The following is a 25,660-nucleotide window of genomic DNA, read 5'->3' as shown; positions in this document are numbered from 1 at the left end:
ATAAACAAGTTCTGTTCCAAGAGCACATTAGTAAGTCCAATTTGTTTACCAAGACCAACAAAGTTAGCCTAGGCACCCAACTAACACAATTGGCTCTATAATACTGTACTGTTATAGGTTTATAATACTTTTCACCAAATAAAACATAAAAACAAACACAAAAAATAGAACATTTTTTGATCTTATAGTACAGTACCTTGAAAAGTACTGTAGTATGTTATAACAGCTGGCATACAGGGGCTGGCATCAAGTGAACAGGCAAGAAGAGTTACTGACTGGAGGAGGAAGTGGAGGTGGGAGATGGTAGAGCTGAAGGATTGTCAGCAACAGAGATGGAGGGCAAGCTGCAATTTCACTCATAACTGACACTGATTGGACTGGTTCCTTGCTGGATTCAATTCTATCTACCCTCTTGAAAAAATGATCCAGTGGTGTCTGGGTAGTAGCTCTTTTTTTTCTCATTGTAGATTGCATTCTGAACAGCTGCTGCAACCTCTGTGTACCATTCTGTGTTCTGTCTGGATCCTATGCCTCAAAAACGAACAGTGTCTCCTCACGTAAAGAAAATCCCCTTGCTATTTCCTATCTCCTAGAAGAAAACATAGGTAAAACATTCTCTGATATAACTTCCACCAATGTTTTCTTTGCTCAGTCTCCCAAGGAAATGGAAATAAAAATGAAAGTAAACAGTGAGATCTAATCAAACTTAGAAGCTTTTGCACAGCAAAGGGAACCATAAACAAAAGACAACCTACAGAATAGGAGAAAATATTTGCAAATGATGTGACTGATGAGGGCTTAATTTTGAAAATATACAAATAGCTCATACAACTCGACAACAAAAAAGCAAACAACCCAATTTAAAAATGAGCAGAAGACCTAAAGAGACATTTCTCCAACATGAAAAGATGCTCGATATCACTAGTTATTCAGATCAGATCAGATCAGGTCAGTCGCTCAGTCGTGTCTGACTCTTTGCGACCCCATGAATCGCAGCACACCAGGCCTCCCTGTCCATCACCAACTCCCACAGAAATGCAAATCAAAGCTACAATGAGGTACTACCTCATGCTGGTCAAATGGCCATCATTAAAAAGTCTACAAAATCAAATTCTGGAGAAGGTGTAGAGAAAAGGGAACTGTCCTGCACTGTTGGTGGGAATGTAAGTTGGTGCAGCCACCGTGGAAAACAGTATGGCAGTTTCTCAGAAAAGTAAAAATAGAATTGATCCAGCAATCCCACTCCTGGGCACATATCAAGACAAAACCATAATTCAAAAAGATACATATACCCCTATGTTCATAGCAGCACTATTCACAATAGCCAAGACATGGAAACAATAAATGCCCATCGACATATGAATGGATAAAGATGTGGTATATATACACAATGGAATAGTACTCAGCCATAAAAAGGAATGAAATAATATTTGCAATAACACAGATGCAACTAGAGATTATAATATTAAGTGGAGTCCGTCAGAAAGAAAAAGACAAATACCGTATGGTATCACATATATGGAATCTGAACTATGACACAAATGAACTTACCTATTGAAGCAGAATCAGAGACATGGAGAATAGAAGGGTGGTTACCAAGGGGGAGGGCAGTGGGAGAGGCTTGAATTGGGAGTTTGAGATTAGCAGATGCAAACTGATATATATAGAATGGATCAAGAACAAGGTCCTACTCGGTAGCACGGGGAACTATATTCAATATCCTGTGATAAAACATAGTGGGAAAGAATATGAAAAAGAATGTGTGTGTGTGTGTGTGTGTGTGTGTGTGTGTGTGTAACTGAGTCACTTTGCTGTAGAGCAGTAATTAACATTGTAATTCAACTATACTTCAATAAAATATAAATCAATGAAAAGAATGAGGTGGCTACTGGAAAAAGCTCAGGTCACCAAGACATGGATCTCAAGGTGGGAGGAGGGGGACTGTCATTGGATTCCCTCAGGTGGGTTTGATTATATGGACTTCTAAGAGACCATGATAGGCCATGGTGTCCTTTCTATGAGTGTAAGGAGGTGTGAAGTGACCTTGTAGAAGGAACATTTTCTTCTAGGGCTTCAGCAGGGAACTGGAAGCCTACCTGTTTCTATGGGGAGCCCCTGAGAGATGAGACCACTTTGTCTTCTACCACTTTGGGGTCTACTGCCTCTGTATTTTAATAACTGGACTTCAGCCCCAAGTAAAACTAACTCAGAAGTCCCAGAAACTAGAGAAAAGATAATTCAGATAAGGATTGTCCAGCACAACTTGTTCAAGATAACCATTTGAATCAAAAAATATGAACATGGGAGGAGTCATTTTCAGTGCAAAATATTTTCTGAGTCAGAATTACTTCCCAAGTGCTCAATTCAGGAGCTGATTAGAAGAAAAGGATGGTGGTTGTTAAGACACAACATGGTGGCTTGCAAACTCAAGTTGAAGAAATACTTCAGTGCATAGCACAAAAACACAAAGATGGAAAATGAGGGACTTGTCATAAATTGACGTGAATGTATGCATGAATTTCTTTAGTATATACCCGAGTAGAACTGCTAGGTCATAGGATATGTGTATCTTCACCTTTGTCAGAATATGCTAAAGCATTTTCTAATGAGATGGTACCAATTTGCAGCTTATCAGCCATTTTGAGTTACTTTGCTGCACATCCTCCCGAACATTTGGGGTTATCAGACTTTTAAATGTTTGCCAATATGATATGTGTATAGTGTTATATCATCATGGTATTAATTTGTATTCCTTCTTTAACATGAAGTCAAATAGTTTTTCATATGCTTACTGGCTACTTATATTTACTTGTTTGAAATGGCTATTTCAGTGTTTTCCCCATTCTTATACTGAGTTGCCTTTTCCCCCTTCATTTGTATGTATGTATTCTTTATATATTCTGAATGAGTCCTTTTTTTCTTTAAAAAAAAAAATTGTTTTTGGCAGCGACACTGGTCTTGTGGGATCTTAATTCCCTGAAAGTGAAAGTCATTCAATCATGTCTGACTCTTTGCGACAGTCCATGGAATTCTATACAGTCCATGGAATTCTCCAGGCCAGAATACTGGAGTGGGTAGCCTTTCCCTTCTCCAGGGGATCTTCCCAACCCAGGGACTGAACCCAGGTCTCCTGCATTGCAGGTAGATTCTTTACCAACTGAGCTATCAGCAAAGCCTTCCCCGACCAGGGATCAAACCTGGGCCTGGCAGTGAAAGCGACAAGTCCTAACCACTGGACCGCCAGGGAACTAACTCCCCATGAGTCCTTTGTTAATGACTGATTTGTAAACATCTTCTCTCATTTTGTGCCTTCTTTATGTAGTCGTCTAATGGATTAAAATTTTCAAAATTTTAGTGTAGTCAAATGTATCAATCTTTTACGTTGTGATTATTGCTTTTTGTATCTTGTTTAAGAAAATGTTCCTTCGTCTCATGTCATGAAGATATTCTTCCATATTCTATTCAGAAGTCTCAAAGTTTTGTCCATATTTAGTTTTATAATCCACCAGAATGCTTATGTGAGGTATAAGGTAGGGATGAAGGTTGTTAGCCTCTTCCAATCTGCCAAATATCCTCACATAAGTAGTAATCTTTTATTATCTCCCCCTTGTTCTAATCAAGGACCTCAACTGAACACTCTCTGGCACTTCTCTCCCCTCCTGAATTTTCATTAGACCAACATAGTTCAGACCTTCTCTTTCTCTCCTACAGAAAAATGTCTCATAGAGACAGTGAACAAGATATACATGAGGCTGATTGTATAATTGATCATGAAGACAAGAAGTGCTTGATAAGAGGGAGACTACTGAAGAGCAGTATCAACAGGAAAGACCCCTCCAGGAGCAGGTAAGCTTCAGCTGGGTTTTGAAGGATGGTTAGTCCTAAGAAATCCCAAGCAGAAAAAAGAGCAAATGCAGAGGTGGGCTTGGACTCGGAGTCTGGTGGTACATTTGGGTTGGTAGTCCTTGCCACTGTGCTCTGACCTTGTGGCCTGACACTCAGGATCTACCTGGCTGTATGCCATTCCAATGGTTGGTGGTAGAACATGAATGTGAGCAGAGGTCTTGATACCATCAAAGCATTGTATTATAGCATGGTGGTTAAGTACGTGGACTCTAGAGTCAGACCTAGGCTCAAACCCCAGGTCCACTGCTTACTAGTGTGTGCCATGGACAATTGACTACTATGCACTGAATTGTGCCCTCCTACCCAATTCATATGTTGAAGCCCTAACCCCCAGTGTGATGTATTTGGAGATGGGGCCTTTAGGAAACAAGTAGGTTTATATGAAGTCATAAGACTGGGGCCTTCCATGATGGAATTAGTATCCTTATAAGCAAAGGCACCAGAGAACTTGCTCCCTCTCCCTGCTGTGTGGGGACATGGCAAAAAGGCTCTGTCTACATGACTGAAGCAACTTAGCACACTACAAGCTAGGAAGAGAGTTCTCACCAGACCCTGACCATGCCAGCACTCTGATCTTGAGCTTCCAGCCCCTAGAACTGTGAGACCATAAATGTCTGTTGTTTAAGCCACCCAATCTGTAGTATTTTGTTAAAGCAGCCCTAACCTAAAATGTTTATTTTCTCTAAGCCATGGCTTCCTCACCTGTGAAAAGAGTAACATAATATTTACCTCTCAGGGTCTATAGAAGAAGTAAATGCATGCAAGAAGCGAACAAGCACACAACAAAATGAAATCATTTGTTTCTGGCACACAGTAAACACTCAGTAAATCTGTGAAGTTACCTTGAGGAGTGGAAATGGGAGGAGGGCATCATTGTGACTGTGGGAAACCTTCTTCAGCAACATGGATTCTGCAAAGGAGACTAGATCAGTTTCCTTGGTCTCCATGGCATGGGGTGGGATCCGTAGTCCTTTTTCTGGACCCATGGCTAATACCCTCTCTTGAGTGAAGGGATAGGGCAGGGTCATCTATGAAGAGGTGGGTTCAAACCCCATAGATGAAGTCATTTATGTTAGACTTGCCAGAGTCTGAAGAAATCAGCCAAGCACAAAATTTTAATCAAAAATAATAACTTGAGCTCAATCACAACTCCCATTCATTGCCATCAGACACAGCTGCCTTTGAACTGTTAGGAGCATTGGACAGCCTCCTTGAGTGGGAATACCTGGGGCACTTCTTTGATGCTCTAAATCTATTTGTGAGCCGGGCCTCTGGCCATCCTGCCAATGTCCTGTTGCTCTCAATGAAGATTTTGGACCCAGACCTAACTGCCTTGGTCTTCACTAGGAGAAATGGATTCTTCTGTACAACAAGAGTGTACGTAAGTCACATGAAGACATGTACAAGAACATTGACAACAGCTTTATTTCTAATAACCCCAAACTGGCAGCAACTCAAATGTCCCTCAATGGATGAATGGATCAAGGATAGATGATATCTCCACTCAATAATAAAAAGGCACAAAGAACAGATACACACAACATGGGTACACCTCAAAAATATGTTTAGTGAAAGAAACCGGATACAAAAGAGTACACAGTGTGCAAATGAGGTGCACTTCAAGAACAGATGAAACGGATCTACGGTGGAACCGTTTGGAATTACGATGACCTTCAATGTAGGTGAGAGGGGAACAGTAGTGAATAGGAAGTTACATGGAGGACATTTCTTGGGAAATGATGGTGCTCACGTGGGTGTAGAAATCTGAAAATTCATCAAAGAGTACACTGAAGATGTGTGCCTTTTAGGTGTCTAAGTTATACCTCAATTAAAGTAATAAGAAAGAAAGGATGGGAAGTGAGAAATGGAATCATCAATTAAACCAGTAGAGCACAAAAGAAGGCTAGATGGAAGAGTCACATCAGCATGTCCTCTGTGGAGGAGGGTAGCCAGCTGCAGTGTGGTCCCGTAAATGGAGCCAGTGTTCCCAGCCACTCTGGGGGGTAGGGGAGCTGTGCAGAGTCACCCCAAGAGGGGAGGCCTGCCTTTATCTGGGTGCAAGGATTGGGGCTACTCAGCCAGAGACTCCTCAGCCTCCAGGAACAAGTTATCACACAGTCTTTCTGAGAAGACAGACAATTTGCTAAAAATTACATAAGCTTTTGCCAGCCCTATTCAGTCTCTTAACCTCTTGGCAGCTGCTTCAGGCATGTCACAGAGCCAGTTGAGAGAGTTTCCAGAGTGGAACAGAGTGGGCGTTAATCCCACAGATTTGCTGCCAAATGGGAAGAAAAATGGCAACTTAAAAAAAAAAAAACGAAAACCAAAGTAATAGTATTTACAAGCCAAGACTGCTTTACTGAAGGGCCCAAGTGTCTCCCAGAGCTTCCGCCCAATTCTGGGTTGGATGGAGTTTCCTCCTGTTCTCAGGGGGCCACTCCCACCAACAGTGTGGCCTCACTTGCTTGTTCCGTCAACACTGAGCCACTTTCTTCACGAGCAGAGGTCGCTTGTCCCCTTTCACTCAGCCTAGAGTGGCCCCTGCTTCCCTTTCTTTCCTCCCAGAGGTCCTGAGAGTGGCAGGGCAAATTGGATTTCTCTCTCTCTCTTCTTCCATCTCCAACATATAGTTTTCATGCATCTCTCCACAAAAACCTCTATTATGGACACTGCAATGGACGATTACTCTTTGATATGAGTAGCCCAAAATTATGTATGTGCAACCTTACCAAAACTTTTTTAATGTATAAATATTATCCCCCTTTTCTATGAGTATACCAAGGCAATATAAACTGACTCCCACGTGACTCATGACTCTAAGGAGCAGCACAAAACTCAAATGGAAACTGAGAGACAGCAGGCTGGGGGTTTAGCACTGAACCACATAAAATAAAAGAAACGGTCAGTGTGAAAATTATTTGTTCCAACTTTCATAGTCAGTCACCCAGTTTTTGAAATTCTTCGGAAACTTTGCGTGGGTGACTTTTTAGTTTCTGGGACTTAACTGGAAACTCAACATTAAAACTGGTTCAGTTTTTTTTTCCCAATAAGATTTTATCTCAATTTTTTTTTTAAGCAATCTTGGCACTGAAGATTAAGTCTGTCTCAAAGTCAAGGCCAAGTCTTGGAAGCCTTGGTCAAGTCCCAGTTGGCCAGACCATCTTGGACATGGCTGCTCCCAGGCCACTGAGCATACATGAGGGAGAAATCTCTGCTCTTTAATATGTCTGCATTTTTTCATAGTAAAAAAATAACTCTCCATGCTTTTTCTTTTATTCTAGGTTCATGTTAATGCTTTTTATTTTCTATAGGGACCACATATTTAATATTGTTATTAAAATAGTTTTAAAGCTCCAAAAGAATATTTATTAAATTAAAAAAATAGAACTGGTTTTGTAAAGAATCCAAAGCCCCATTATCTAAATCCAACCACTGTTAATATTTTGTTGTCTTTACTTCTAGTCTTATTTCTATGCAAAACTTTTTATTGAAAAAGAAGCAAGAGAAACAAAAACCAAAAACAGAAAAAGAAAAAGCTCAACACATATAGAGCAGTTTGGTGACCTGTTAGTTTCACTTAGCACTGAAGTCAGAGGCATTTTCTTAGGCATTTTCTTCAGCCATTATAACTTCTCTGTAAATGGTATTTTAATTTACTTACATATATAATTGTGTGGGTGCAACCCTAAATACAGGCTTCTCTGGTAGCTCAGCTGGTAAGGAATCTGCCTGCAATGCAGGAGACCCTGGTTTGGTTCCTGGGTCGGGAAGATCTCCTGGAGAATGGATAGGCTACCCACTCCAGTATTCTTGGGCTTCCCTGGTGGCTCAGATGGTAAAGAATCTGCCTGCAATGCAGGAGACCTGAGTTCAATCCCTGGGTTAGGAGGAAGGCATGGCAACCCACTCCAGTATTCTTGCCTTGAGAATCCCATGAACAGAGGTGCCTGGCAGGCTGCAGTCCATGGAGTCACAAAGAGTTCCTCACCACTGAGCAACTAAGCACAGGACAGCACAACCCTAAATACACAGGCATTTCTCTACTCTTGGGAACTTAAATTACATACAACTTTGCTATTTAAAATAATGGTGTGATTATATAATTTCAATGCATACATCTTCTCTTTCTTATCTTTAAAATCTTTTAGTGTGGCTTTAGAAAAAAAATTTGGCAAAGTTATAGATGTATATACTTTGGAGAGTCATATAGTGATGCAGGGACTGTTGAAAAAACAACAGCTGCCCCTCACCTCTTCCTTTCCATTTGCCTTGTCACATGGTGGCAAAAAAATATCTTTCAGCTAATTCTTTGGTCTACTTACTCAGTTCAGTTCAGTTCAGTCGCTCAGTCGTGTCCGACTCTTTGCGACCCCATGAATCGCAGCACGCCAGGCCTCCCTGTCCATCACCAACTTCCGGAGTTCACTCAGACTCACGTCCATCGAGTCGGTAATGCCATCCAGCCATCTCATCCTCTGTCATCCCCTTCTCCTCTCGCCCCTAATCCCTCCCAGCATCAGAGTCTTTTCCAATGAGTCAACTCTTTGCATGAGGTGGCCAAAGTACTGGAGTTTCAGCGTTAGCATCATTCCTTCCAAAGAACACCCAGGACTGATCTCCTTTAGAATGGACTGGTTGGATCTCCTTGCAGTCCAAGGGACTCTCAAGACTCTTCTCCAACACCACAGTTCAAAAGCATCAATTCTTCAGCGCTCAGCTTTCTTCACAGTCCAACTCGCACATCCATACATGACTACTGGAAAAACCATAGCCTTGACTAGACGGACCTTTGTTGGCAAAGTAATGTCTCTGCTTTTGAATATGCTATCTAGGTTGGTCATAACTTTCCTTCCAAGGAGTAAGCGTCTTTTAATTTCATGGCTGCAGTCACCATCTGCAGTGATTTTGGAGCCCAGAAAAATAAAGTCTGACACTGTTTCCACTGTTTCCCCATCTATTTCCCATGAAGTGATAGGACCAGATGCCATGATGGTCTACTTACTACCACTTCTCTAAATACCAGGTTTGAATGAAGACGTCTTATTTTTTCCTATTGTCTGCATTATCTATTGAATCTCCGTTATGGAAGATAAAGATGTTTTGCTTTATTTTTTTCTTCCTAGCCCTCCCTTCCTATACACACTCTTCCCATTCTCCAAAAATGAATATATCACCATTCTGGCTAAGTCAATATGTAGTGTTATGAAAAGAAAAATTTCCACAGACAACGTGCTGTTCCAGTAGGTTTTTATTCAGTGATTCATGAATTAGGCATCATCCAATCTAGCAGACAGAAAGGAGCTCTGCAGAGCTGTACAAGGTGAGAGTTCTTTTTTCTTTCTTTTAAAAAAAAATAATTATTTGGCTGCGCCGGGTGTTAGTTGCGGCATATGGGATCTAGTTCCCTGGCCAGGGATGGAACCCAGGCCCCCTGCATTGGGAGTGTGGAGTCTTAACCACTGGACAACCAGGGCAGTCCCTAGGTGAGAGATTTTAGTGGAATAAAGGGAGCAGGGACAAGGAAGTCATACTAGGCATTTGACACAAAAAGAAGTGTTGGACCAGGTTGGGTACCTTGTGTGGAGCAGGCAAACTCTGATTGGTTGGTTGAGCTAGGCCTCCTTTTTGGGGAGAGCAGAGCATAGATACTTAGTTAAATTTTGATTTGCTGGCATGTGGCTTAGCATGAGTGACTCCATCTTGGGCCTAATCTGGTTGTTTTAACAGTGTTTCGATTATTGTGTCTACGTAAATGCCCTTCAAAGCTGAGCCATGTAGTACACAATGCTCATTTTTTCCTTTCCTTCATAAATTTTTTTTCCCCTCAGAAATTAATTGTGTGGTTTATTCCTTTGCTTGGTTTTCTATATATTTACTGTTAATTCAAATCCAAATACTTCGCCAATGGTCTAAATTATCTCTCAAAACATTCAGATGCATCAGGTTTGTATTTGCATCTTCCCAAAGGTATAGCTCTTGAAGCCTTCCGACCTGCTCCCCTGTGGACTACATAGCCCCATGCCTAGTGCACAGCTATGTCCCGGGACCAACCTTTGCCATCATCCAGGGATCTTTTCTCCTTTCTCCTGTGCTGGATCCCTTGTTTTCTATATCTCTGGTCTCTTTTTATCTTGGTCTGTGTATGTGAAGTTGCTTTAATCATATCCAACTCTTTGTGACCCCATGGACTGGAGCCTGCCAACCTCCTCTGTCCATGGGATTATCCTGGCAAGAATGCTGTAGTGGGTTGCCAGTTACTTCTCAGGGGATCTTCTCAAACCGGGGATTGAACCCAGGTTTCTTGCATTGCAGGCAGATTCTTTACCATCTGAGCCACCAGGGAAGCCCTTTTCTTGGTCTACTACCCGCTTTGGGTAGAACACCTCCTCCAATAGTTTCCTAAGACAGAGTGCTTAAAAATGAAAACTTTTGAGAACTTGAATGTCTGAGATTGGTAGTTTGAACAGATTTAGAACTGACTGATAATTTGGGTAGAGAACTGAAGGTGGGAAAAAGTTGCTTTCAGAAATTCGAAGTCGCTGGCTTCTGGCTTCTAGTGCTGTTGAGAAATATGAGGCTTTTCTGGCTCTTGACCCTTTGTATGTGGTCATCTGCCCTACTCCCCAGGCTCTAGAATCTTGTAGGGTCTTTCCTTTGTCCCTAGAGCTCTGACCAGTCATGCATTGTAATGGGCTTTCCAAAAGTTCTTCCAATGTAAACACTTTCATTTTGGGAACTTTAAGTTTCTTGTTGATGATTTCTTCCAGTGTGTGTCCATGTTTGTGTCTGTATCTGAGTTTGGGTATATGGGTCTGTGTCTCTGTATATGTGTTTGTGTGTGTCCCTATGTCACTGTGTGGTGTCTGTGTCTGTGTGTGTGTCCTCTTTGGAAGTCCTATTATTGGATGATGGACCTCTTGGACTAATTTAATTAGTTTTTAATTTAAAATTTTTAATTTTTTTCTCTCATTTTTAGTCTGATGTTTTGCCCTAGTTCCTGGGAATTTTTCCACTGGTCAAACCTGGAAAAGTTTGGATCACCAAAATCAGTTCAGTCACTCAGTTGTGTCCAACTCTTTGTGAACTGCAGCATGCCAGGCTTCCCTGTCCTTTAGCATGTCCCGGAGCTTACTCAAACTCATGTCCATCAAGTCGGTGATGCCATCCAACCATCTTATCCTCTGTCATCCCATTTCTCCTCCTGCCTTCCATCTTTCCCAGCATCAGGGTCTTTGCCAATGACTCAGTTCTTCGCATCAGGTGGCCAAAGATTGGAGATTGAGCTTCAGCTTTAGCATCAGTCCTTCCAATGAATATTCAGGACTGATTTCCTTTAGGATGGACTGGTCGGATCTCCTTGCAGTCCAAGGGACTCTTAGACTGTTAGAGTCTTCTCTAACACCACAGTTCAAAAGCATCAATTTTTTGGCACTCAGCTTTCTTTATAGTCCAACTGTTACATCCATACATGACTACTGGAAAAAACCATAGCTTTGACTAGACGGACCTTTGTTGGCAAAGTAATGTCTCTGCTTTTTAATATGCTGTATAGGTTCATTATAGCTTTTCTTCCAAGGAGGAAGCATTTTTTAATTTCATGGCTACAGTCACCATCTGGAGGGATTTTAGAGCTCCAAAAATAGTCTGTCGCTGTTTTCATTGTTTCCCCACCTATTTGCCATGAAGTGATGGGACCGGATGCCATAATCTTAGTTTTCTGAATGTTGAGTTTTACGCCAACTTTTTCACTCTCGTCTTTCACTTGCATCAAGAGGCTCTTTAGTTCTTCACTTTCTATAATAAGGGTGGTGTCATCTGTGTATCTGAGATTATTGATATTTCTCCCAGAAATCTAGATTCCAGCTTGTGCTTCATCCAGAGTTTAGTGTGATGTACTCTGCATATAAGTTAAATAAGCACATTGACAATATACAGCCTTGACGTACTCCTTTCCCAATTTGGAACCAGTCTGTTGTTCCATGTCCAGTTTTAACTGTTGCTTCCTGACCTGCATACAGATTTCTCAGGAGGCAGATTAGGTGGTCTGGTATTCCCATCTCTTTAAGAATTTTCCACAGTTTGTTGTGATCCACACAGTCAAAGGCTTTGGTGTAGTCAATAAACCAGAAGTAGATGTTTTCCTGAAACTTTCTTGCTTTTTTGATAATCCAGTGGATGTTAGCAATTTGATCTCTGGTTTCTCTGCCTTTTCTAAATCCAGCTTGAACATCTGGAAGTTCACAGTTCACATACCGTTGAAGCCTGGCTTGGAGAATTTTGAGTATGACTTTGCTAGTGTGTGAGATGAGTGCAATTGTGTGGTAGTTTGAGCATTCTTTGGCATTGCCTTTCTTTGGGATTGGAATGAAAACTGACCTTTTCCAGTCCTGTGGCCACTGCTGAGTTTTCCTGATTTTTCTGGAATATTGAGTGTAGCACTTTCACAGCATCATCTTTCAGGGTTTGAAATAGCTCAACTGGAATTCCATCACCTCCACTAGCTTTGTTCATAGTGATGCTTCCTAAGGCCCACTTGACTTCGCATTCCAGGGTGTCTGGCTCTAGGTGAGTGTGATCACACCATCGTGGTTATCTGGGTCATGAAGATCTTTTTTGTATAGTTCTTCTGTGTATTCTTGCCACCTCTTCTTAATATCTTTACCAAAATAATATCACCAAAATAAATGATAATAATATACTATAACCATTGAATAAAATAAGAATCTCCAAGTCCATATGTATATAAATGTATTAATAAGTAAGTAGGAGGGAAGAAAAGTTTTTTTTTTAAAAAACAATAGAATGCCAGCTAATAAATGTGAAAGGAATAATAGAATTTAAAATATCACCATTTGAGAACTTCCCTGGTGGTCCAGTGGTTGAGTCTGCCTTCCAATGTTAATGACGCTGGTTTGATCCCTGGTTGGGGAGCTAGGATCCCACATGCTGCAGGATCACTGAGCACGAACACCACAAGTAGAGAAGCCCACGTGGCAATGAAGAGCTAGCACAGCAAAAAAAATAAAAATAAAAATCACCACGTGGCAACCATCACAGTAATAATTGATTCAGGCAAGAATCATAATGGATGTTAAAATGAGTGTGTGTGAGTTTGACAAATACAGGACATTTACATAGTCTCGAAATTTCCTCTCCATTTACAGAGTAAATGTACAGTGGAGAAACCAAGTGAACATCACCCAAAATAGGACAAATTGACCTTTTGTATCTTTTGATAGGCTTCAATGAAGAGAGCACAGCATCACTTTTGAGGCATTTCTGCCCAATATGGAGAAAAAAAAACAAACAAACTAAACTGAATCATGAGGGAACAATAGACAAATCCAAATTGATGGAAATTCTACAAAATAAACAGCCTTTTCTCTTCAAAGATGTCAAAGTGATGAAACACATAGGCACACAGATGCTGAGAAACTGTTCTAGATTAAAGGAGAGTAGAGAGATGTGCCAATTAAATGCAATATATAAGCCTGGGCCAGAAAATTTGTTTTCTGTGAAGGACATTATTGGAGAAATTGACCAAATTTAAATAAGGCCTGTAGGTAGATAATAGTATTGTATCAATGTTAATCCCCTGATTTTCAGAATTGTACTGTGGTTATATAAGCATTTACTTTATTTTTAGGATAAAAACTCTGAAGCATTTAGGGGCATATCTGCAATTTACCTTAAAAGTGTTCAGGAAAAAACTGGAGAAAAGGGGTGGTGGGGGAGAGAGATAGGGGAAGACAGAGACAGAGAGAGGGAGAGAGGGATGATGGAGAGGGAGAAAATGATAAAGCAAACATAGGGAAAAATTTAACAGTTGGGAATATGAACACAGGGTGTATGGGGGTTATTTGTACTCTTCTTTCAACTTTTCTGAAAGTCTTAAATGATTTAAAAATAATATTAGAAAAAAAGAGAAAGAAATGAGGAACTAAAAAGATGACTGGATGCCCTGAACAGCCAATGAAGTCTGCCAACTGTGACCTCATGGGCTGGGTGAGGTGGTTGAGGGGCTTCCGATGTTGGGATCTTTTAGCCTTTTCCCATGAGGCTCACTCTTCAGTTCTCCTGCCTTGGGGGAAGTGCACAGCCACTGTCACACATGCCCTTGAGCCCCCAGTTTTCAGGGTGACCTGCTGTGCTAGTCTCTCTGCAGTCCCTGAAAACCCTTGGATTGACTCTCTTCAGGGAAGAAGCTTCTAATCTGTTGGAGCTTGGAGCTTGGCCATCACCTGGCCATTATCTGGCCATGAAATGTCGGGGTGAGGGTAGAAAACTGGGATCCAATTGCTTCTTAACATGGCCTTTAAGACTCATCCATATTTCAGCCTTCTCCTTCACTTTCTGAGAGATCTAGAGCCATCAATTCCTCAACCTTTTGAGAGATTTTGTGATATAAATTGAAGGGCTTCTCAAGTGGCACTAGTGGTAAAGAACCCACCTGCTAATGTAGGAAACCTAAGAGTCATGGGTTCAGTCCCTGGGTTGAGAAGCTCTCCTGGAGAGGGAAATGGCAACCCACTCTAGCACTGTTCTCTGGAGAATCTCATGGACAAAGGAGCCTGGGTGGCAAAGGAGCCTGGGTGGCAAAGAGTCGGACATGACTGAGCGACTGAGCACACATACACATGATGAAAATTGGGATGGTCATCAGCATCCTTTGCTGCCAGCTTCGGATTCTGTTCTTTTGGTCCTGCCAAGTTATTTGCTTTCCAGCTTTCAAAATTTTGTTTCTATTTTTCTCCTCTCTCATTTCCCCCTGTGTGGTAGTTTATACCTATTAAAAGCTCCAGTTACTCTCATTTTAGTAGGGGTTGCTTCCGCCTGTGATGCAGGAGACCCAGGCTTGATCCCCGAGTCAGGAAGATCCCCTGGAGAAGAAAATGGCAACCCACTCCAGTATTCTTGCCTGGGAAATCCCATGGGCAGAGGAGCCTGGTGGGAAGTCCATAGCTTTACAAAGAGTCGGACACGACGGAGCAACTAACACACACTTACACAAGTGTTTCATCCATGGTTTTTAACAATCTGTGCAGAAATCACTCTGCATTCTTGATGACTTCCTTTGGATATTGTCCCAGAAGTGAAATTATTTGGTAGAATGTGCGGTCCTTTTGAGGCTCTTGATGAACATTGCCAAATTGCTTTTTGATAGGATTATATTTTCACCAAGTTCCTATAACCTGCCTCTTTTCCCGAAATTTTGCCTGCCTTGGGTAGCATTATTTTAAAAGCACAAGAAATGTGTGATTTTGACATGGGGAATATTAACTCACTTTTGGCACAGTTCCTCCTAAAGAATGATTTTTTTCAGAGAGAAGATCCAGGTAGGGGCATGAAATGGAAAGGTGGATTCAGGTAAAGGGCCGGAGGCTCAGGGTACTGTGTGTGGAGTGGGGGGAGGGAGATTTCAGCTCTCTTCATGAGGCACCAGGGTTTGCTTGTAGAAGGAAAGGAATCAGAAGTGAACGTGTGAGCCCCAGGTCTCTACTGCCTTCCAGTGTGGTAGGGGCAGCCCTACTTCTAGTACATGTATATTCATTCAGCTGGGCAAACTGAACAGTGGAAATGGTGCTTCTACTCAATGTGCATCACCCTGGAGTAGGCCCTAAATGGGAGACCTGAATCTTCTTTTTATTGATTTATTGATTTCTTTTGTTGAAGAATAATTGATTTACAATATTGTGCCAATCTCTGCTGTGCAACAAAGTGACTCAATTATATACACATAGGTAATCTGAATCTTCCTTTTAATCCAACTCAGTTTCCCTTCTTAGGACCATCTTGTCACACATATAATGCTTTTGTGTTTTGTCTTTTGTGTTATATTACACAGCCCCAGTATGCAAGGCAGTTTCTTCACCTGGTGCTGAACAATTTCTGCTTCACACACTGAGTTGCTTTTTTGGTTTTTTATTTTGGAATAATTTTAGACTTACAAAAATATTCCTAAATCATATACAGAGTTCCCCCATCTGACATCCCTTAATGTTGACACCTTACATAGCCATAGTACTATTGCTGCAACTAGGAAAAGAACACTGATAAAATACTATGTACTAGTATAATTCAGTTCAGTTCAGTTCAGTCTCTCAGTCGTGTCCGACTCTTTGCAACCCCATGAACTGCAGCACTTCAGGCCTCCCTGTCCACCACCAACTCCTGCAGTCTACCCAAACCCATGTCCATCGAGTCGGTGATGCCATCCAGCCATCTCATCCTCCATTGTCCCCTTATCCTCCTGCCCTCAATCTTTCCCAGTATCAGGGTCTTTTCAAATGAATCAGCTCTTTGCATCAGGTGGCCAAAGTACTGGAGTTTCAGCTTCAACATCAGTCCTTCCAATGAAAACCCAGGACTGATCTCTTTTAGGATGGACTGTTTGGATATCCTTGCAGCCCATGGGACTCTCGACAGTCTTCTCCAACACCACAGTTCAAAAGCATCAGTTCTTCTGTGCTCAGCTTTCTTTATAGTCCAACTCTCACATCCATACATGACCACTGGAAAAAACATAGCCTTGACTAGACAGACCTTTGTTGGCAAAGTAATGTCTCTGCTTTTTAGTATGCTGTCTAGGTTGGTCATAACTTTCCTTCCAAGGAGTAAGCATCTTTTAATTTCATGGCTGCAATCACCATCTGCAGTGATTTTGGAGCCCAGAAAAATAAAGTCAGCCATTGTTTCCACTGTTTCCCCATCTATTTGCCATGAAGTGATGAGACCAGATGCCATGATCTTCGTTTTCTGAATGTTGAGCTTTAAGCCAAATTTTTCACTCTTCTCTTTCACTTTCATCAAGAGGTTCTTTAGTTCTTCTTCACTTTCTGCCATAAGGGTGGTGTCATCTGCATATCTGAGGTTATTGATATTTCTCCCAGCAGTCTTGATTCCAGCTTGTGCTTCCTCCAGCCCAGTGTTTCTCATGATGTACTCTGCATATAAGTTAAATAAGCAGGGTGACAGTATACAGCCTTGATGTACTCCTTTTCCTATTTGGAACCAGTCTGTTGTTCCATGTCCAGTTCTAACTGTTGCTTCCTGACCTGCATACAGGTTTCTCAAGAGGCAGGTCAGGTGGTCTGGTATTCCCATCTCTTTCAGAATTTTCCACAGTTTATAATTAGATCTTAGAATTTCAACAGTTGTCCCACTGAGAAAGAGAAATGTGGCCCACAGTAGCATGAACATTGTTTAAATAAAAATGACCAAATACACCCCATCCTGGCTACTGTGAGTGACTGCTGCTTCCCTAACTACAGAGTTACCCTGCGCCATTCCTCCCACTTTAAAGATAAGATTTACTGAGGCGTGCAATCATGGATCTACTCCCTGTTCCTGACAGCATTCCATCTAAAGCAAAGCTCTGCTTTCTTGAACTCTCCCCCAAATCACTTAATAAGCCCAAATCTCTAAGTCCTTTCTAACCCCCTCTTACTAAGACACTTCATGTTGCTCCATGGTGCCCGTTCTCCCTTGTTTTGATGAGCAGTAAATTCAACTGGTTCAACTACAGCTCTGTTGCTGCTGAGTTTGGGCTGGTGAGTGTTGTCACTGCTGATGTCCTTTTTCTGCTCCAGGATCCAGCCTAGGCCCCCACGTTGTATGCAGTTCTCCTGTCTCCTTAGGCACCGGCAATCCATGATAATTCCTCACTCTTTTCTTGTCTCTCATGGCTAGTTGTAGGTTGTCCCTCAATTTGTTTGATGTTATCTCATGAGTCAATTGAGGTTTTGCATGTGGAGCAAAAACACCCTTCTCAGTGCATCATATCAGAACGTACCTGATGTCTATGTGACTTATGACAAGTGACATTGACCTTGATCACTTGGTTACAGTAGTGTCTGCCAGGTTTCTTCAAGCATAAATTTACAATTTTTTTTCCTCTTTGTAATTAATGGGATGTTGTGGCAAGGTAACTTTGAGATCATGCAAGCATCCTGTTTCTTCCTACTTTGATCAACCAGTTTCAGCCCCTACTGAGGATTCTTGCCTGCAATCATTATTAATCTGGTGTTTGCCAAGTGGTGATTTTCCACTTGCATCATTTCTTCTGCATTTATTGGAATTCTACTGTAAAGAAGAGCTCTTGCCTTTCCCATTTATTTACTTATCTGGTTATTTATTTGTATCAGTATGGTCTCATAAGAATTGATTTTATTCTATGGATTATTTCTATCATTACTTATTTAATATTCAAATTGTCCCAAATTTGGCTATGGGAGCCCCTTCAAGTTGGTTCCTGTGTCCTTTTAACATGCCCCCAATTTTTTTAGCACGTCCTCCCTTTCTGGCAGCACAAGAGTATTACAGACTCATCTTGTACCTTCCCTATGTAATCTCAGAATCAGCCATTTCCCGAAAGAGCTCTGGTTTCTCTTACTAGGTCTTAGAAACCAAGACCTAGGCACTGTGTACTGGAGTGTCACTGCTTATAGGCCATCTCAGAGAATAAAGCTTGGAAATATATTTCTACACACTTCTCTACACTCACATCTCTAGCCCTATATCTATCCATCTGTGTATATATATATACCTAAAAAATCCCGAGTTCAGGGACTTCCCTGGTGGTTCAGGGATTAAAACTCCACACTTGCACTGCAAGGGGCTTGACTTTGATCCTTGGTTGGGGAACTAAGATTCTACCTGCCTTGAGTTGTGGCCAGAAAAAAAAAATTCGTGAGTTCATAGTGATACTTCCAATTCCAGTCTAACATCACAACATTCAAAATTAGAAGGAGCACAAAATTCTGTATTTCCTGACTTGTAACTTTTTTCTCCAAGCAATACTTGCTCAAGACTTAAAGTAGTTTCAGAACTGCTAACCCAGATTCTCCTAGGAAAAATAATCACTAACCAGAGCACAGTTTTTGTGAATGGATTTTCCCCCCTCTTTTTAAATTGAGGTAGAATTCACATACTATAAAATTAACCATTTTAAAGTGTGTGTAGACTTCTTGTTGTTTGTTGTCTTATACTATGTAGTCAAAAGGCTTACTTTCCAAGTTACCTAGGTTAGAGAAACCTAGGTTAAACTAGGTTAGTTTCTCTGTGTAGTTATTTTATTCTTTATTTTTTTCAATACAGTTGTGTCCATTTGTTATTCTTTGTATTTCATTTTAGTTCAACCCACATCCTGGCTGATCTTGATTCTTTATTTGTGGATTGTGTGAGGTAGTCTCATGATTCTAAAAAAAAGGTACACTCAGAGAAGTTTCACTCCCTCTTCATCCCTTCGGCTCACTCCCATTCCTCTCTTCTTTCCACTCCATTGACATCCATTCCCTGTAGGGAACCAATCTCATTAGCTTCTGGTTTATTCTTTATATAGCTACACACCCACACACACACACACACACACACGTGTGTGTGTGTGTGTATCTGTGTATATATATATCATTTTTTGCATCACAGATGAGCAGATGCATAAATGTTTTCTTGTATCTTTTTTCTTACATGAAAAGTAGCATTCTGTAAACACACCTCTGTGCTTTTTTTTTCTCGCTTCATAGTATAGCTTGCAAATCACTCCATATCAGTTCCTAGAGATCTTCCTTATTCATTTGTAGAGCTGCGTAGCACTCCTTTGTGTGGATGTGTGCTGCAGCGTCTTCAATCACTCTCCCGTGGCATTGAAATTGTTTTCGATATTTGCAATTATGAACAATGCTGCAATCAATAATTTTGAGGCACTGAGTTTTGTGAGAGGGGCTGGTACAAGATCTGAAGGCAGATGACTCAGCTTCCAGAACTGCCACTCTGTCTGCAGGGCCACACTGCTTCCACAGGCAGCTCAGGCCTGAGATGATGCCCTGATCGCCCTAGTGGGCTGGGGCTTCTCCCTCTCCTTGTCTGCTTCTATGATGAGCTCCAATAGGCAGGCCCCTGGTTGTTCAGTTCCCCTTTGCTGGCCTATTCCTCTAAGTTGCCTTCTTGGAGGGTCATTATATCTGCACATTTGGGGCCCCCTGCCTGGGTGTTAACCATCCCTCACAACCCACAGTCACAACCACTTTTAAACAATGACACAAAGTTGTTGTGGACAGACCAGAGTATACTTGTGTGCATGTGAGCTCAGCTGTGCCAATATTTGTGGACAACAGGCCCTAAGTGGGCAGAAAAGCCATATCACCATGCATAGACAGTGAGCCAAGAGCTTTCAATGGGCCAAGAGGGTACTAGAATTTCCTGAGCATGGATGGACTTCCCAAGGCCCCCCAAATTACCTGCTTGAGGAGGATTCCCTCCTGAGCCTGGTGGAGGGCCAGTCTGGGGATGCGAGCGTATTGGCTTCCCAGCTGCCTTTCAAGATCAACCCAGAGTCTGGAGAGTGGGAGGGAAGAAAAATGGCCCCTGTCACACTGTCTGGCAGCCTGCAGCACCCTCATGATTCCTCTGGTCTGGAGCAGAGCCTTGGGACAGAGGTCAAGATCCCTCCCAAGAGGCTACAGCACTCACTTCGGCTGTGTGGGGAGCCCTTTCTGCCAGGAAACCCTCTGCCCTTTCCTAAGGAAAGGCCATCAGATACAGAATGCCCACATGTGCCAGGCCCTTGAGAAATGATCAGTTATTTAAATGGGATAATAACCCTATGAAGGTAAATCTTTTCCTCACCATTTTATGGATGAGGAAAGTGAGACTTGGAGAGACTAAGCAACTTGCCCAAGGTTACCGAGTAACCAGCAGAGTCGTGATTTGAAACCAGGTCTGTCTGATTCCAGGGCTCTACTTTTTTCCAAAATGAACACAAATCCCACAAAGTATTTATTTAAACTCTAGAGGACACATTCAGGCTCTTGCAATTGCTTATCCACAGAAGTCAGATGCTACACGGGAGGACTAGGAAAGCGGGAGACCTGAAAATTGTTGCCTTGAGCAAATCGCTGAACCAGTTTCCTTGTTTGAAAAGTAGGACTTGCCCACAGGGCTGTGGGGATGCAGACCTGACAACTGCAGCCAATGGAGTCTGTTCTCCTAGGTCAGTTCCTTTGCCATGATAAGGCTTCCCTGGTGGCTCAGACAGTAAAGAATCTGCCTGCAGTGCAGGAAACCCAGGTTCAATCCCTGGGTCTGGAAGATCCCCTGGAGGAGGAAATGGCAACTCCCTTCAGGATTCTTGCCTGGAGAATCCCATGCACAGAGGAGCCTGGTGGGCTATAGGCCATGGGTACTCGACTGAGCGACTAACACTCTCACTTTGCCATGATGGTTACTAAATATTTTATATCACCTCTGGTTCCACAGATACTCCTTTTGGTTGTGGAGGTCAAGTGAGACCCCAGTAAATCCCAAGAACCCACTACACAGAGGTTAATCAGCATTCTCAGGCACTCAGAGCTGGCTGCGTGGGCAGGCAACATAGAGTTACACAAGACCTGCACTTAGTTTAATGCTCTGCTGGTGCCATCTTGCATTTCTCAATGACAGGAGGCCCCATGTTTCCGTTTTGCACTGGGCCCCACAAATTATGTAGCTTCAGGCAAAAAGACAGTGGCTGATGAAACCCAGAAAAATACTCTATTGTCTCCAATCACATTCCACTACAATGATTTTATTCTGACTGAAGTCTCTAGAGTGTTTACTCACTTGTCTCCTGGCTGTTGAGGGGAAAGAACTGTCTTGAGGAAGTGGCTATATCCTGTATATGTCCAGCATGCTGTCTTTGTCTGTTCTGGCTGCTATAACAATACCACAGACTGGGTGGTTTATAACCAATAATTGTTTCTCACAGTTCCGGTGGCTGGGAAGTCCAAGATCATGGCACTAGCAGATTTGATGTCTGCTGAGAACAAGCTTCTTGGTTCACAGCCAGGACTGGATCTTCCTGCTGTGTCCCCACAAGGCAGGAGTGATGGAGCTCTCTAGGGTCTCATTTATAAGGGCACTCACCCCATTCATGAAGGCTCCACTCTCATGACCCATTAATAGTTAACTCCCCAAAACTCTACTCCCAAATACCATCACATTGGGAGTTAAGATCTCAACCTATGAATTTTGGAGGGGGACACAAATAATCAGTTTAGAGCACATGGTATATGAAAAACACCAAACAAAAAGGGTTGAAAAACATAGTCATTATTCTTAGCAAGAACATTTTCTGAGCACTTGCTCTGTGCTCAGCCTGGTGCTGGCTGTGACAGGGAACACAAAGAGCTCTGTGCCACTGCCACCTTCAAGGAGTGCCCAGCTGGATGGGAAGGAGGGGCATATATCTCTCTGGAATACCCTTGGGATTAGCCTCATATGGGCACAGACTTGGGGTTCAGGGGTACAGAGGAGGGATTCAGAAAGGGCTTGATGGGGACTGGGCTGTCAGGAAAAGCTTAGGGTCCAGGTAGGACTCAGGTCTAGTTAAGATGCCTGGGGCTTAGTAAGTGGAGGAACAGAACGGTCCAAGCCTCAGACCTGGATATGGACACATAATAACTCCCTCCTGGCGGGTCTGGCTTTTGAATCCATCAGAATAGACTGGAATTAGGGAGTATTGCAAGTTCAGTTCTCTGTAAGCAGACATTAAGATGAGTTCAAGATATGTGTTTGTCTCCTGTGGCTGCTATAACAATTATTCCAAAGTGGGTGGCTTAAAACAATAGAAATGTATCCTCTGAGAGTTCTGAAAACCAGAAGTTTAAGATCAGTTTCACTGGGCTAAAAAAGCAAGGTGTTGGGAAAGGTGATCAGTCACCCTCCAGACCAAGCCAGGAAGTAACTGGCTCAGAAATTCTCAGGCAGCCCAAACCTGCCCTTCCAAAAGCTTGTCTTGGCATCCTCATTGTCATGGTTGCCCCAGAGGTAGTCAAAAGGGAGACCCCCCAACTGCATTGCAGTGTACAACAAAATATGACTTTCCTTGGCTCATCTTTAAATGTCAACAAAGGGACCAAAGTTGGGCAGGACAGAGGCTGAAGGGGACTTCCCAGGTGGCGCTAGTGGTAAAGGACCTGCCTGCCAATGCAGAAGACTAAGAGACTTGGGTTCGATCCCTGGGTTAGGAAGATCCCCTGGAGAAGGAAATGGCAACCCACTCCAGCATTCTTGCCTGGAGAATCCCATGGATGGAGGAGTCTGGCGGGATACAGCCCATAGGCTTGCAAAGAGTCAGACACAACAGAAGCAACTTAACATCCACACACAAGGCTGAAAGGGAAGGCAAGAGGAGCCTGGACTGGTTGCTGGAGTTCTGAAACTATCCTGGCAAGTCACTCTGCCTCCCTGGGCCTCAGTTTCCACATCTGCTGCATGAAGCCTATTACGCCAGGCATTTTATCTTAAAGGTGGTGACTCAGAGGTAGAAAAGTGAAAGTGAAGTCACTCAGTCATGTCCAACTCTTTGTGACCCCATGGACTGTAGCCTATCAGGGTCCTCTGTCCATGGGATTCTCCAGGCAAGAATACTGGAGTGGGTTGCCATTTCCTTCTCCAGGGGATCTTCCCAACCCAGGGATCGAACCCGGGTCTCCCACATTGCGGGCGGGTGCTTTATCATCTGAGCCACCAGGGAAGCCCAAAAGAGGAGGCCAACTGAGAGGTCTCTGAGGGTAGAGGGCAGGCAGGGAGACTGGGCAAAAGTCCAAGGAACTCCCATTAGTGTTTGCAGCCTGGGCAAGAGGGTACATGGAAACTGACATACCACATGGCTAATCATTTGAAAGGTATAAAAACACGCAAGCTGCTGAATAAAATATATTCTGTTGGCTGACCTTGAAAAAGTTTTTTTTAGAATGACCCATAAGGCCAAGTTTTAACGAAAATTCTCAGACTCCTTAGAGTCCTGCCCTGGAGGAAGTTATATAGAGAGACCTGGCCCTGGTCCCCGGCTATGGCTATGAAGAATGTTCTACTCACAGACCTCCTGCTCCAGGGAGCTCAACTGGCTAAGTGCCCTGCGCTGTGCTTTGAAATCCATCTTTGCAGTTGGGCTAAGGCCACGCTTCCCATGGGCTGTTCCCTGCAGCGGGAATATAAGGGCCGTCCATCCTTGGGAAGTTCCTCTGATGACTGGCTTTACCTCAAGGACACCCTGACAGCCCTGCTGAATCTTATTTTGGTTGAGCAGAGGGGATTCTGGGATGCTCTCATCTGATCTTCTTGCCTTCACTCAGGGGAGGGGGCGTCAGCCTTCCAGCCTGGCCTTATGGTTCTCCCCATGGTCTTTGGCTGCCCCCTCCTTTCCTCCCACACAGCCATCTTCCTCAATACAATCCTTGCCCACTTAATCCTGTCTTGACATCTGGTTCTCAGAGGATGTGGACAAACATGTTGGCCCCCAGCCCAGCACTCTTCTCTTCTTACCCCTGCCTCCTTCCCACGCCATTAAGTGCCTCCTGTCCCCATGTCCCCTCGGCCTTCAGTCTCCTCACCCCATGGCAGTATGGGGAGTGTGGCAGGAGGGCTAGCACCAGGGCCAAGTCTTTCCTCCATGTCACTCTTTTGACTCCATGGCTCTGTCTCATTTACCCTGCCTGTGCATGCGTGCTTCTGGAACATTCTTTGTAACCAACTGGGTTGGGAGGAGGAAGTGTGTGTCCTGGGCCCTTCACATCTCTGGCATTTTTCACTAACTCAAGAGTCTTGTGGAGAAGAGAGAAAATTGAGGCTCAAAGAGGCTGAGTGAGTGTCCACATCCAGGTCTTCCAATGCCCAACCGTGGGCTCTTCCATGATGTCCCAGCTAGGGGTAGAGGGGACAGGTAGCAGTCACGCCGCCCTCTGGCCCAACTGTCCTCTGGTGGTTGGCATGTTCCTCTGTCTCTGGGACACCAAAGTTCCTTTCTCCCAATGGCTAAAAGGGAGCAGCTTCTTTCAATCATGCAGTGAGCCAAGTGGGCAGTGGAAGTTCTGAGGATGTGGGTAGGCAAGGCTCCAGCCCCTCAGAACTTATCATCATACTTGCAGTCTGGGTAGCGGTAGGCGAATCTGGGGTCACAGGTTCTCAGGGGTCTCAAGATGTCCTTCAGCCGGCTGGCGGCCCCGAGGACCTCCGGGTCTGGCCGGGTTCCGTCTGCGCAGCGAGTGAGCTCGGCGTCAATCTCCTCCTGCACTGGGGACGGGAACTTGGCCTGGAGAAGCAGGGGCAACACCTGGCTGCACACCAGCACCAGGTTCTGCTTCTCAGGGATGGTGTCACAGGAGGGCAGCTTGGTCTGGCAGCCAGAGACCAGGCAGCTGAAGATGTCTTTATTGTCTCCTGCGCCGGAGGCTGCTTGGCTGCCTACACAAGAGATGGAAGATGTTATACACCCTATAGCCCCTGTTCCCTGGGGAGAGGCGCCCCTAATGAGAATTGCTGGGCAAAGTGGTTCAGGCTCCTAGCATCTCCAGTCCCCAGGAAATTTAGGGTTCAGGGACATGACAGGCCCTGTTGAGAACCCTGGAGGGGAGCTCCTTCTGCTAAAATAAGATGAGCTGGCCAGGGAAATGCACTTCTCTGTACCAGAACTTGGCCTTCTAATTATAAGACTCTTGGAAGATTCTTGAGAGTTCCTTGGACTGCAAGAAAATCCAACCAGTCCATCCTAAAGGAAATCAGTCCTGAGCATTCATTGGAAGGACTGATGCTGAAGCTGAAACTCCAATACTTTGGCCACCTGATGTGAAGAGCTGACTCTTTTGAAAAGACCTTGATACTGGGCAAGATTGAAGGCAGGAGGAGAAGGGGATGACAGAGGATGAGATGGTTGGATGGCATCATGGACTCAGTGGACATGAGTTTGGGCAAGCTCTGGGAGATGGTGAAGGACAGGGAA

The 25,660-nt window shown here is 43.4% G+C and overlaps 1 protein-coding gene across 1 annotated transcript in view; it reads right to left on the bottom strand.

The window, feature by feature from the left end:
- Positions 1 to 15,812: 15,812 nt before the first annotated feature.
- DIPK2B (divergent protein kinase domain 2B) overlaps positions 15,813 to 25,660 on the bottom strand; it is a 51,567-nt gene continuing 41,719 nt past the window's right edge. Inside the window, exon 5 of the mRNA XM_061410362.1 lies at positions 15,813 to 25,125. Coding sequence (XP_061266346.1) covers positions 24,785 to 25,125 — 341 coding nt within the window. The 3' untranslated portion in view covers positions 15,813 to 24,784. The remainder of the gene's footprint in view (positions 25,126 to 25,660) is intronic.

Source organism: Bos javanicus, chromosome X (genome assembly GCF_032452875.1).
Source record: "Bos javanicus breed banteng chromosome X, ARS-OSU_banteng_1.0, whole genome shotgun sequence".
In the NCBI taxonomy this organism is placed as follows: Eukaryota; Metazoa; Chordata; class Mammalia; order Artiodactyla; family Bovidae; genus Bos; species Bos javanicus.
This window is presented reverse-complemented; position numbering and strand designations above follow the sequence as displayed.